Source organism: Calypte anna, chromosome 2, assembly GCF_003957555.1.
Source record: "Calypte anna isolate BGI_N300 chromosome 2, bCalAnn1_v1.p, whole genome shotgun sequence".
Classification (NCBI taxonomy): domain Eukaryota; kingdom Metazoa; phylum Chordata; class Aves; order Apodiformes; family Trochilidae; genus Calypte; species Calypte anna.
In genome coordinates this window covers 41,866,793-41,881,259 of record NC_044245.1, presented here as the reverse complement: position 1 = coordinate 41,881,259, position 14,467 = coordinate 41,866,793, and the positions used below count along the sequence as shown (strand labels likewise).

Here is a 14,467-nt window from a genome sequence, read left to right as displayed (position 1 = left end):
TAATACTTACGTTTACGTTTATGTTTAAGCTACACATTACGTGTAGCTTAAGAGAGTGATATGAATGTGCTGTCACAGTGTGGTCTGATGTTGGTTTTTCTGTCAGTCACCTTAATAAGCCTTGAAAGGAGTAACCAACTAATTATTTTCTTTAAGGCTATGTTCAAGATGAGAGAAGTAGGAATAAAACCAATCTTCACTACCCTGATAATGAAGCATTAGTATATATAGTCCAGTGCAGGAGAGTGTTTTGCTCTGGATGAAGTTTGGAGGTCTCGCTAGTAAGGTGTTTATTGTTGATTGTAATGTCAAACAATTCTTCAGATTCTTGTGTACTTAATTTTAGGTAAACATACTGAAAAGTTTTGGCACATCCTGTTGCCAAACTGTCTATTCCTTCATCCTACCATTTCATTTCCTTTGTTGGTTGTCCCTCTCCTGGTGGCAGCAGAGTGGTCATAGTAAAACTGAGGTTCTGTCTTCACAAACTGTGACAGGCATGACTGTGCTAAATATTTTTCAGCAACATTTTTCTATTGAAAACTTTTAGGTTGGTGTCATCTTTTTGTTTAAAGGGAGTTTATGAATCCTATCTAGTCTTCTATATTTCACATTTAATAATTAAAAATTAAGGTGTCATGGTTTAACACTGGGTTGGCAATTAACTAAATGGCAGATGCTCTCCATTAATCCTTCTCCCTGATAAAGAGAGACAATAAAAGAGAGAGATGTGCAGGTTGGAAACTAAACTACACAGCTTTAATGAGACAGTAATGATAAAAAAGGAAAAATTATTAAATATATACAAATATATAGGAAAAATGATACCACATTCTTCCTGCCTTTCCCCCAGTAACTCTCACATCACTACCGAGGCTGCAGGGCAACCCTGGGAAAGTCCAGGCTGGACTCCTGGAGTCAGCAGCAGTCGGGAACTGGAGGCAGGAACACACAGATTCTGGCTGGCACAGGTCAGAACCACAGGCAGAGGAATGGATGGAATCCTCCCAGGATGCTGAAGCAAACAGGGACAGGTGGAGAAGGGTGAAGGTGGTTTGACCCTCGTGATCCCTCAAATTTATAACGAGTATGATGTGTATGGGATGGAATACTCTGTTTGGTCAATTTTGGTAACCTGTCTTGTCCACTTCTCCCTAGAGGAGGGTTACAGGTATGACCCCTTTACTCCCTTTCTCTTTTCAGAGCACAAAATGTTCCCCAGAATCTATCAGTGTCCTTGGTTCTGCATACCATTCTCCAGCCATTACTATAAATATCAAGCGTTATCAGTCCTAGAAGCACACACTGACTGAGAAACTTGTGTTAACTCCAACAAGTACAGCAACTTACAAGAGACTTAGCTAAAAGCAAAATTACAAGACAGATACTTAGCTCTATCCTGGCCCGAACCATGACAGAAGGAAAAGCTAAGTTAACAGTTAAGACAGTTTTGTGCTTCAGGTATTTTGTTCAATAATTGCTATACAAAGAATAGTGCAGATTTTATAGCATAGAATTTATTATTGAGTTGTATAACTTAAGATACATTTCCTGTGACTTGAGGTTTTTTACAATCTGTCTTAAAGCAACTTTGGTTTCCAGTAAGCAGTGAAAATGAATTGGAAAGATTTCTAATGGCCAATTTGCTTGCATTGACATTTACTCTTTTTTTATTTATATGCAGGTCAACTCTGAAGTTCCCTGACTTAGCACTGCAGGCTGTTACTGTTGCTCATGGGACCATATTCACTTGTGAGAAAGAGACTCATTAGGGTTCACCTACACAGATAATTTCATCGGCTTTTAACTTGGAGACATGCAGCCCAAATCCTTCAGGTTGAGATAACAGACGCTTTTTGTCTGTGTAATTGGCTCAAGATATGACTGGAAACTCCTAAATTCTGTTCTCTCACTGTTAAATTGAGCAAAAAGCAGCACTTAAAGCAGCTGAACTGTTCTACAGCTACTCTAATTGAAGCTAGAATAGTCCTGTAAATTGAGCTACTTGTGTTTGCAGTCTGTTTGCCAGTCTGATTACCTGCACAGTGTGCCTGATATTCCCACCTGGAGGCGTTTGGGCCATCCCTTGTCTTATTATCCAGCAGTCACCTCTTCCTTAGCTTCAGCACTCATGCTCTTGTTTAGGGTCACTCTCCTTGCCTTTGTTATTTGTTTCATTAATATTTCAGTCCCTGAAAGTATATTATCTCCAAGTGAAATCTGAACTAACATCAAGTCTGGCATAAAAACGTGGGGTCATATTTGTTGTCTCATAGCTGAGTGCTTTTTTGTATACAGTCTCTAATTTTTGGCAGCAAAAATAAGCTCTGAAAATCTGCGGATGTTTGATGTATGAAGGTTCATCTCCTGGACTGACCATAGTATCCAGTAACAGTAGTGCAGGGTTGAGTTAAGGTTATTTCTTACCAGTCAGGAACGCAGGTTATTGGAGAAGAGAGGAAAGGCTGGGAGGCGTGAGAGAAACATAAACCAACTTCACCTCTGCAAATGAGGGTTTGATTTATCAGTGATACAATGTAAAGAGGGAAGTGATATGAAAGGTTGGGGTGGGGTTAGTGGAAGCTAACCCTAGGCAGGAGGTGTGTACATGTGTTTATTAGTTCCTTCCTTCCTAAATTTCTAGTCTAAAGTCTAAATTTCTAGTACTAATATCCATTTTTCTTAAGGCAGTTCAGAGAACAGGCTCTAGTTGCTGAAGGTGAAGGAGAGGAGTAAGGGGGCATTTCTAATTAATAGATATTTTTTTGTTTAGTAGCCCCTTCCAGGCATGTGTATGCTTGAGATTGCTGAAATTTAGTAACTGCAAATTGCAGAGAATTTGGATTATGGATGATAGTATTTTGAGATGAAGTTTTGGTTTAAAGCCATCTGACTCATGCAAATTCAGTGGGATGTGGTTTTCTTTCAACTGTTGCGTGGTAGTGCTGATACGAAACCAGCAATGCAAGGCTCCCTATGAGTGTGTTATTGGAGAATTATTTTAGGTGACTGAAATTTGCTACTCTCTCATTATGAGAACCAGGCTGTCAAATATTTATATTTGATTCATTTATGGATGGTGTAATAACAAGTACTGAAAAATCAAAGTAAGGTCCCATCTTTTCAGTTTGTGAAGTCTTCTGCAGAAGATGGCCAAGTAGCAGAGAGAAATATCTACAAAATACTGTCCTTCATCAAATCTCACTTCATTATTGTTCTGTCTCCATATGTGACTTCCCTGGAAATGCATCCTCTGTGTCTGTGTGTGCTGCCTGCATTAACTCTACTTGAAGTAGAGATCATTGAAATGATAATATACAATAATGGCAGTCACTGCTGGACTCCCTGTTCTGAGCAGCTGTGTTCCCATTCGGTGTTGCCTTCTTTTTGATTACTTTCCTTCAAATAGGTCTGTGGGATGCTTACATTCTGAGAAAACCAGCCATAGTGTGTTTAATTTTGTGGAAGAGCCTTTGATTCAGCATTTCAGGCTTCCTGAATATATCTGGCTTGTTGGAGAAGTATATTTTTGATATATTAGGCCATCTGCTAAGGTGTTTATTTCATGCTGCAAGCACCTTGTGAAAGATGAGTTGATGCAATTTTTGATGTGAAGTGTGCTTGCTGAAGCTGTCAAATCTCATGGAACCTGTTGCAGAAAGTTTCAAGCAAAAAAGTGGTGTGTTTTTATGAAGATCAAATATTACTGTATCACTTAGAATTTTGATGCTACAGTAGTGAAAGGAAATGGATTAGTTTTTCTCATATACTTATTACTTCTCACCTAGTTTGCTTATAGGTTCTCCTATAGAACCTATCTCTGGATAGACTTAAGGTGCCATCCAACTAGAATAATCCTAGACTAAGTAAAAGTACATGAATTCTACTCATTTGCATCCTCTTGGGATAGCTAGGTGAAATCTAAACATTATAATGTAAACCCCACTTGAGCTAGATTTTGGGAAAACAAAAAATTAGCATCTTGATTTCTGATAGCTGCCACGTTAATTGCTAAGGTTTGGTGTTTTGCTTTTGGGCTTTTTTTTTTGCTAGTTAGGACAGATCAATACTGCATAAAGACTTGGAGCAGAGCAGCAGTTGTCCACACAGGTTCCACAGTCAGTCCCTGTAATATTGCTTTCTCAAAGGAGCAAAAAAAGATGGATGCAAAATGACTGCCCTATGGACCTGGCTTCTGTAAGAACCAGTTTAGCAGGAGAGTCCTGTCATAGAGATCACTGCCTTCTTCTTAGGTGTGGAATGGAATTGGTGTGTGTAACTAGCTGTTTCTTGTAACTTACCTGTATTTTGCTTTATAATCACACAGAAATATGTCTTTCTAAAGTCCTTTAATCACAGGCAAATTATTTTTATTTATTTTTATATATATATACACACACTCATACATTTATTTTATATATGTACATATAGATGTATAAATGTATTTTCCTATTTGGGAGGTCTGTATTTAATCAGTGATTTCAATGGAGCTGGATAATAACTGCCAAAATTAAGATTCCTTTTATTCCCCCCATTATGTTAGTGCTAGCCTTTCCTCTCTGATCCAGCTCCAACAAAAGTTGGAGACTGCTTAGCTATTTAGTAGTAGTGAATAAAAAGACTAAATAAAATGGAAGGTAGCAGGGACTACTAAATGACACAATGTGGCATTGGTCAGACAGCAGGTTTGATGGGCTGTGAGCAGTAGGTGCTGTTTATGGTGTCAATCTCAACTGTATATCTTTTATTTATGTATTTGCCCCTAAATTGCAATTCTCGCTCCTCAATGTGGCCATAATATGCTAAAGCATAGATCAGTGTGATGAACACAGAAGACAAGAGGGCACGGTCTTAAGTTGTGCCAGGGGAAGTTTAGGTTGGATATTAGAAAGAATTTCTTTATGGAGAGGGTGATCAGGCATTGGAATGGGCTGCCCAGGGAAGTAGTGGATTCTCTGTCCCTGGAGATATTTAAAAAGAGACTGGATGTGGCACTCAGTGCCATGGTCTGGTAACTGCAGCAGTAGTGGTTCAAGGGTTGGACTAGATGATCTCTGAGGTCCCTTCCAACCCAGCCAATTCTATGATTCTATGATTCTGTGAATGAACATTGCCACAAATCCACATGAATTCTAAGCCTGATGGGTAAAAGTGGATCCATTATTTTAAGGGCCTGTTTTTCCTTCTCAGTCTTACAAAGCAATGCCTAAGCAACTCTCTTTGAAATTAGAAAACTAGTCTAATATTTATTCTTAGTCTAGTCTGTTTTTACCTAAATAAAATGTGGGCAGCATGTCTGTTGCTGACTGTACAGATTTTCAGACCATTGGAAGTAACTGACATGGCAAGCAGAAGTTGATGAACTGATGAGTTAGTCAGTGGCAATTGTAGCATCTGCGGATGTTGAGAAAGAACTGGCATTTTAGTTCATAAAGCACTCTTGCTTGTAAACTTAAATATTGATTGGGACTTGACAAAACAGGAAAGAAAATGTCTCTTAAAATATTATCTGTGGATGTTGAAATCATGAAGGGCATGATAATCATGAACAAGTCATCCATTTATTACTGTGGATACTACTTCCTTTATTTCTTATCTCACATTTTAGATGTGGAATACTTCTAAAACTACTCAGCAAATTGTAGCTCAGCTTGACTGTTGTGCAATTCAATAATACAGAGAAATTACTGTTTTAAAAATTCAGTTTTCTTTCAGAGGTGCTCTTAGTCAGTAAAGCTTTTAATGAATGTTGCAGTTCTTATGTTTTTTATGTAAGAAAAAGATAAATTGAGGAGCCTCAACGAATTAAGGATGTTAAACAGGTACTGAAATGTGAGCATATTTTTCCAAGCAACTGTCTTTAAATGACAACTTCAGAGATTATTTTTAATAATCAAGTCATTGACTGTCAGATATGTATGTCATGTTTTATCTTTATTGGCATGGGTAATTCCATTAATCTTATGGCTCAAAGTAAAAGAGAAAAAAAAGAATTCAGCATTTGCATAAAATGTCATTTACAAGATGGCCTAATAAGATACAGTTTCCTAAAAATGTACTTTTTCTGTGTGACCTCTCATTCAGTTACTGGGATCATAAACTTTGCTTTTCTTTGACACATTTATTTCCTAAGCTATAATTCCTTTCTATTTCTTTTTAAACTACAATTAAAACAAACCAAAACAAAACAAAAAGAGAAGAGAACTATAGAATAGTTTGATTTTATCTTGAAAATGTCCTCCTTCTGAGGATCCTCACTGGATAATGCACTCTGGCAGTTAATGGAGGAACACTGGAATGGGGTGAAAGGAAACAGGTGTTTTAAAACTCACTTAACAGGTGTTAAGAAGGTAGTGAAATGCTTCTGTTGGTGAGCTGCTTCTGTTTTTGGTGATTAATGTGCTGAATGAATGATGCTGAAATGTGTATTGGAGCCTGGTTTTTGTCATATTGTCTGGAATAATAAATTCAGCAGTGTCAGAAGGGGAAATAATGTATTGTTGCTTTTCTAATACGGGAAGAAGGTGAAGCTCCTATCAAAGTTTTAAGTCAGAGAAGACCTTGTGTTTTTTCAAATGAATGTATTTTATGTGAAAAAATTACATTTTTGTTGTTAAAGGGAAAAAAAAGTAGATAATGAAGTATGTATCGAGAAATTGAGATAGGAGAAAAGGAGTCTTATGAAGACCTTAAGTGGTGTTTACAGAGGAAAACTCATTTGTCTATCAACGAGGAAGTAACTGGGAAAAAAAATTTCTAAACAGCTGAAACCAAGGCAAGCCTGCTGTAGAAACTTAGTATACCTCTCCATCCAGAAGTAGTTGCTGTGTTAAGTCACCGTATCATGAAAACCATTTTATTGCTTGGAGATTTTGGAAGATTTTTTTCGGTAGTCAAAGGGTTTGTCTGTGCTACTGTGCAGTATTTTGGTATCTGTACCAATTTTAAACAGATGAGCTCTGAGAACCAGAGAAGCATAGATTCCCATGTAGGTTAGTTTATAAATCCAAGGAAGTAATTAATACAATTCTACTTTTCAGAAGAGATTTTTTAGGAGATTGCGTCCATAATTGAAGATTTGACTGGGATTGTGGTTGTCCAGTTGCCAAAGTCTTTTTCAAACCCTCTATCACATTATGAATTAAAATCTGATCCAGAAAACTGACTGGATGGAGAAGAAGAGTGTGGGGTGAATTCAAATCACTAGGTGCATCCCAGAGTCCTGAGGGAGTTGGTTGATGAAGTTGCCAAGCCATTCGTCATGATACTTGAAAGGTCATGGCAGTCAAGTGAAGTCTCTGGTGACTGGAAAACATAGCACCCATTTTTAAGAAGGGTAGAAAGGAGGACCCTGGGAACTACTGACCTGTCATCCTCACCTCTGTGCCTGGGAAGATCACAGAACAGATCCTCCTAGAATCTTTGATAAGGCACATGGAGGACAGGGAGGTGATTTGAGATAGCCAGCATGGCTTTACTAAGGGCAGGTCCTGCCTGACCAACCTGGTGGCTTTCTGCAATGGAGTAACTACATCAGTGGTCAAAGGAAGAGCAGTGGACATCTATCTGGACTCCTGCAAAGGCCTTTGATATCATCCCCCACAGTGTCCTTGAATTTGGAATGATACAGATTTGATGTGTGGGCTGATGAACAAGAAATTGGCTGGATGGTTGCATTCAGAGGGTACTGATCAACAGGTCAATGCCCAGATGAAGAGGGGTGACAGGTGGTGTCCCTCAGGGGTCAGTACTAAGACTGATGCTGTTTAATATCTTCATCAATGGTGTCAACAGCGGGATCGAGTGCACCTTCATCAAGTTTGCAGATGACACCAAGCTGAGTGGTGCTGTTGATAAACCAGAGGGATGGGATGTTATCCAGAGATATCCGGACAAGCTGGAGAAGTGGGCCCATGTGAACCTCATGAGGTTCAACAAGGCAAGGTCCTGCACCTGGGTTGGGGCAGTTCCCTTTATCAGTGTAGTCTGGGGGATGATGTGTTAGAGAGCAGCCCTGTGGAAAAGGACTTGGGGATACTGGTGGATGAAAAGTGGGCTATGAGCCAGCAATGCATGGCTGCTGCCCAGAGGGGCAATCACATCCTGAGCTGCTTCAGAAGAAGCTTGGCCAGTGGATGGAGAGGTGAGTCTACCCTTCTGTTCTGGTGAAACCTCATCCTGGAGTACTGTGTCCAGTTTTGGAGCCCTCAGCACAAGATGGACATGGCCCTGTTGGAGTGCGTCCAGAGGAGGGCCACAAAGATGATCAGAGGTCTGGAAAACCTCTTTTACAGAGACACGCTGAGAGCATTGGGATTGCTTAGCTGGAGAGAAGGCTTCAGAGAGACCTGATAGCAGCCTTCTGGTATCTGAAGGCTACAGGAAAGTTGAGGAGGGACTTTACAAGGGCATGTAAGAGACAGGATGACGGGCAAGGGTCTTAAACTAGCACAAGGTAGATATAGATAGGAAGAATCATAGAATCATCAAATGGTTTGGGTTGGAAGGGACCTTGAAGCTCATCCAGTTCCAAGCCCCCGGCATGGACAGGGACACCTCCACTAGACGAGGTTGCTCAAAGCCCCATCCAACCTGGCCTTGAACACTTCCAGGGAGAGGGCAGCCACAGCTTCCTTGGGCAATCTGTGCCAGTGTCTCACTGAAAGAAGTTCTTTACTATGAAGTTTAAAAAGTAAAGTTCAAAAGAAGTAAAAAAACCAAGTAAAGTTCAAAAAGAAGTACTTTACTGTGAGAATGGTGAGACACTGGAACAGGTTGCCAAGAGGTGTGGGAGGCCTCATCCCTGGAGACATTCAGGGTCAGGCTTGTCAGGGCTCTGAGCAACCTGATGTGATTAAAGCTGTCCCTGCTCACTACAGAGGGGTTGGGCTCAATGACCCAATGCATTTTATGATATTATGAAGAAATTATGCAGTGGTAAGATTTGGCAGTCCTACCTTGAGAACTTCTTGGAAATACAGAGTAGTCAAAACTTAACTCTCAGATGGTTGGTTTCTGAAACGTGTTCAGAATAAGAGGAGAAAATAAAGAAATTTTATTTTCAGAGGGTTTTGGTTTTGTTTTTTTTCTTTTTTTTTGCTGGGCCATACCTTAGGATGCATTGCCAGCTTGGATCTGAGCCTGAGGAGTGAGCACTGCACCATGTAATGGATGTGCAGTTAAATGTTGAAATGCCTAGAAAAGTTTGGATTTTTTAATAGGATTTTTTTTAATTTGTTTTTTTAAGCATGCATTTCCACTGCAGAATATGGAAATGCTTAAATTGACTGGAAACAGGAAAATTAAGGTTCTTAAATCTAGTGATGTGAGTAAATTATGTGGAAAATGTTCATATAGTATGCCTCTGATCTTTTTAAGTGCCTTTGAAAATCATTTTGGGTATTAGTTTATTTTGTTGCCTCAAACTGGGATAATGTTGGAAATGTCAGTTTTTCTCGTGGAAGAGTTATAGAGCTGCTTGTCCTCATTCTTAAGTTCTGGTGGTGGTCTACAGTACCATCAAGATTTCATCACTTTTTAAACCACAATTACTGCTTTTCTTAATTCCTTCTTGAATGAGGGACAAAAAATAAATTATGATAATGGTCTATAACAAAATATAGTTCTATATTATAGTTATTATAACTGTGTATTTAACATACAATGATAATAATTACAATATATATTATAATTATTACTATCATAACTGTTCATACCAATGAATGCAAAATCGAGTTGAAATAGTTTATTGGGAGAGTGTCTGGATCTTTCTGTTTCCCTCCAAGAATTCTGAAGGCAACGTAACTGCACTTCCTAATGTATCACACAAATTCAACCTGACTCTTTTTTTTTTTTTTTTTTTGGCTGTCAAGCTGAGTGGAAATAGAAATGAAAAATTATGACACATAATTACAAGCTTCATAGAATTTAAGGTTTGTTCTGAGGGAACACATTTTGAAATACAGGAAGTAAAACAGGAGTACTATCAGGCTTCATTAGTAAACTGATGATGAATATAAAAAATCTGGTAGAGTCAAACTGTTTGGGGTTTGTGTATTAGTTATATATTTTTTTAATTTATTTTTTTCACCATTTTTTTTGTCTGTTTGCCACTGGTTAGGATTTGGTTGTGCTTGTGCTTATTTTTGTGTTGTCTTTTTGGTTGGGTGGTGGTTGGTGGTGGTTGTGGTTGGTGGTTCTTTTTTGTTGCTAGGTTTTTTGTTGTTTTGATTGGGTTTGTTCTGGTTTTGATGGTTTTGTTTTTGGTTTGGGGCTGCTGAATTTTGGTTGTGCTTATTTTTGTGGTCTTGTTTATTTTGCTTATTGTTTCTGTCTTTGTTTTCCTGTTTATTTTGCTTTTTGTTTTCCTGTGCTGGGTTGGTTTTGTTTATTTTTTAATTTTTGTTTTGTTTTTTGTTTGTGGTGGTTGTTGGGTGGTTGGTGGTTTTTTTGTTTGGTTTTTGATTTTTGTTTGTCATGGGTTTTATTTGGCTTAGCTTTTTTTGGTTTTGTTGTTTGTTTCTTGTTGGTTGTTTGGTTGATGTTTAGTGGTGGTGTTGGTTCTCTGCTATAGTTGGTTGTTTGGGTTTGGTTTTTTTGTTTTCTGTTCTGTTTAAATCTGTTAAAGAGACAGTTTTCTAGCTGATCATTAGAATGCCCATTTTATTAATGTTAATTTAAAACCGCAACAAAATTGCGATTTTTGTCCAATTTTGGAATAACAAAAGTTTAGCTGTTTTGGAAGCCTCTCATGTTTTTCAATAATTTCTGTGTGCTGCTAATTGTATGTCTAGAATGATACAGCTTCACCCTGGTGCCTCCTAGCTGACTGTTCTCTAAAGAGTGTGTTAGTTTGCATCAATGCTAATCTGGAAATTATTAAAGAAATTTGACATCATGGGTAAATGTGTGCTCTGTGAGTAAGGTCAGTAAAATAAAGCAGGACAAGGTATAAGATTAACCAGTTCTAGAGAGATTAATGCTTTTATTTCCCTGGTTGCAGAACAAATGACTTCTGTTACAACAGCTTAAAGGTAGCCCTGTCCTTTTGATACAGTTTCATGGGGCTTCTAAAATGGGACACCTATCATTCTCTCACTTCTGTTCTTTAGACACACACACACACACATATATATATACATATATATATGTTTTTCTATTTTTAGTTAATGAAAAAATCTGGTCTACATTTCTTCTGGTTTTTTTTATGATGACTTGACCTGGATAGTGACTTGGTCTGTGGATGCAAGAAAAAGTTTTTGAAGGTTCCTTCTTTTTCTTCTGTTCCTGTTCCTCCACCTTCTTTGTATGAAGTCTTGCTCTGCTTGATTTGACAATTCCTTATTCTTTCTCCTGGCCTTTCCTGTCCTTTTAGCAGCTTTTAAAATGCATCGTCACCCCTCTTTTCTTGTGAGACTGTAGCTGCCTGTGCATTTTACTTCTCCTCATCTTTTCTTGCGATGCCACTTTGTGAAGGGTGTAGAGGGAAATTGTGCATCGAACTGTAACTCTTGAAATGCAGTGTGATAGGAACAATGTCATGGTCAGAATGCCTGTGAAAAGTTCGTGAGCTCTCCAGAGTCACAGAAAAGCTGTTTTGTTGACATGGCTGGTTTTTGTTGGGCATTTGGGTCTTGTGTTTCTGTAGATAATTCTCTTAAGACTTCCAAAGGTTGCAAACCTTGTGTGGGACAAGAAGGAAGGTAACATACTTGAAGATGGCAATGCTAAGGCTTTCCAGAGCTGGTTACATTTTCTTTCTTAAAATTACTGCTGGAGTTTTACTGGAAACATATTGTATGCTTTTAGAGGCAGCTAAGTGTCACAAGTACTGAAAACTGAAGGTACAAGGCCATGATAACTCTCTGCTTTACCAAGACTATACATAAAATAGGTTAATGGTTGGCTAGAAGGTCAAAGTAACACTACTGCTGTAGCTGTGATCACAAGGATGTGGAAAGATGCTGTCTCTGCACATGTGGATTTGCAGAAGTTGCTGTTCTGGGATGTCATTATGCTGTAAAAAGGTGTATTCTCTACTTGAGTGGCTGGTTACTGTCCCTGGGATAGTTTTATGGCAATGCAAAAGCCCTTCTTCGTGGAGCTTACAGTCATTCTGGGAGTGCTTTGCTGGTCTAGCATGCAGTGGTTTCTGAGCTGAAGTGCTCATAGTGTTTATCTAACTTAATAGAGTCTGTTCTAATAGACTCAGAGGACCTTTTCCCCTGAATTCTTTGGTCTTGATAGGAAAGATGAAGTTTCTTGCAGATTTTTTTTTTTTCTTTCCTTTTTAATTTTATATTTTTATTTAGTTATTTTTTAGCCGCTGTTCCTCTTTTTGTTAATTGTTGAGCAGTACTGCAGTAACCTTGAAACGAAGTATTGACATGAGCAAATCTGGTACATAAAACCATAGAAGTTTGAATACTCACTGTTTCTGAATACACAAATTCGTATGACCTATAGTAATCCTGTCTAGAGGAACAGCAGCAAATAGTATGCATTCCAAATGCCCAGATTAGTGCTATTAGCCAGGTTTGTAGGGCTGGGTTTTTTCAGTTGAAGCTAAGAGGATAACCTGCATTTGTGTGATCTGCACTCTGGTCTGTGGCAAGTCCTCACAAACTGTTCTTCATGTGAGCTAGGGGGTTGCTGCCCATCCACTTTTGGCAAGGAGTTAAATAGTTGCTCTGTGTAGTAGCATTGGTCATTTCCACAAAGAAATGGAATTTGATATCTGTGCTATTGTGAAAGATCTGTTTATTTGCAAAAAAACCCAATTTCTGAAACTGAGACACTAAGTTCCGTACATTTTCACTTTCATTTAGTGCACTTGGACAATGCAGTTAGTTTGTTTTAATCTTGAAATCCTAGCAGTTGGTTTATTGTGGAATGGCTTTTGTTTATCCGGACTTTTTTTCCTAATCTTTGTGGTTGCTGGATTTTCACTGGCTGAGTGTTTCCTGATCATAAATATATGATCATCAGTAATTTTTTTTTCCTTATTAGAATTCGTTAGCAGAGTGACCTAATAGAATTTAGACTTCACTTTTCTCTGCTTCTTACTGTTTTCTTTTACATGAGTGTCGATAGTGCCTACCCAATATTTATTTGGAACTGCATGTTCAATTTCCTTGGCCAGTTTTCAAAATTGCACTCAACATCTGTAGGTAAAATGTTACCACAAAGATGAAAGTACCACAGTGCCTTTAATTGAGCTCATCCCTCTCCAAACCAGTGTCACCTGTTCACAAGACTAGTTAAATGGGGAGTTAGCTTGTCTTTCAAGATTATAAATGGAAAAAAAAATGGAGCAGCAGTGTCATACTTCTCATTTCCTTGCTTTAATGTTATGTGTGTGAACCTCACAGTTACTCTGAAAGAAACATAAGAGAATAGCTCACACATACCCTTAAGCAAAGGTAATGATTGAAATAACAGTAATTTATAAAGTTGATTTATGAAAAAAAGTTACTTCAACCTAATTTTTTTGTTTGCGATCTTGATTTAAGATCAACCTGTGCTCTTCTTTAAGTAAATGTTAAAAAACCTCTTTAACAGAAACACTATACCACTGCAATTTCTTTCAACAGGTACTTTGTGCTGGACTTTGAGACGGGGATTCTGCAGTATTTTGTGAATGAACAAAGTAAAAACCAGAAGCCACGAGGAACCTTGTCTTTAGCTGGAGCTATAATATCGCCCAGTGATGAAGTGCCACACATGTTGGTGGTCTACTCTGCCAATGGAGAGATGTATAAATTGAGAGGTAAAGTGCTGCTTAGAGTGCCAGCTGAATTTTCTCTCCCATTCCTACTTCTGTGCCTCTTCTCTCTTGTCTCATTTCTCTTTTACTTCCCTAAGCTGTCAGAAAGTAGTGGTTATACAGCTGTGTTGTTACATACTCTATTAGAAAACACAGTGGAACATTAATCTGGAGTTAAATATGTGTGAATTTACAACACATAGACTTTCAGGGTTGGAAGATGCTTCAAAATGCCTTCTAAAAGCATTTTGTTTGTACAGTATGTCTCATTTACTTACAAAGGAAGAAAAGGCTGCTTTCATGGCTGTCCATGGCACAGCCTTTCATTTCTTGTATTGTTCTTCCTTGCCACCATCCTGCAGATAATGTGCAGTTATGAATATGCTGCTGAGCCAGAAAAAGAAAAAAGTGCCAGTGAAAGACTGTTAAGATACTCTTGTTCTTTTTAGTCTTGGGATAATTAGGTGCATATTTAAGATAAAATTTTGCCCTCCCTTGCTTTTCAATGTAAGAAAGAAAATACATGGTATGAAAAAGTTACTTTAGAATAGTTAAAAAAAAAACAAAACCAAAAACAAACAAACAAACAAAAACCCCAAACCAATTTGGCCACATTTTATCTGTTGGCTAGCAGGGCAGGGTATGCAGGACTCCCCTGTGGTACAATGTGATTTATTTATATTTTACTTTATATGTAGAACT

General features: G+C 38.2%; 1 protein-coding gene across 2 annotated transcripts in view; it reads left to right on the top strand.

The window, feature by feature from the left end:
• The window catches only part of OSBPL10 (oxysterol binding protein like 10), a 116,694-nt gene that overhangs the window by 23,415 nt on the left and 78,812 nt on the right, over positions 1–14,467 (top strand). For both annotated transcript variants that reach the window (XM_030445542.1, XM_030445541.1), the window contains exon 2: positions 13,593–13,768. In XM_030445542.1, coding sequence (XP_030301402.1) covers positions 13,593–13,768 — 176 coding nt within the window. The remainder of the gene's footprint in view (positions 1–13,592; positions 13,769–14,467) is intronic.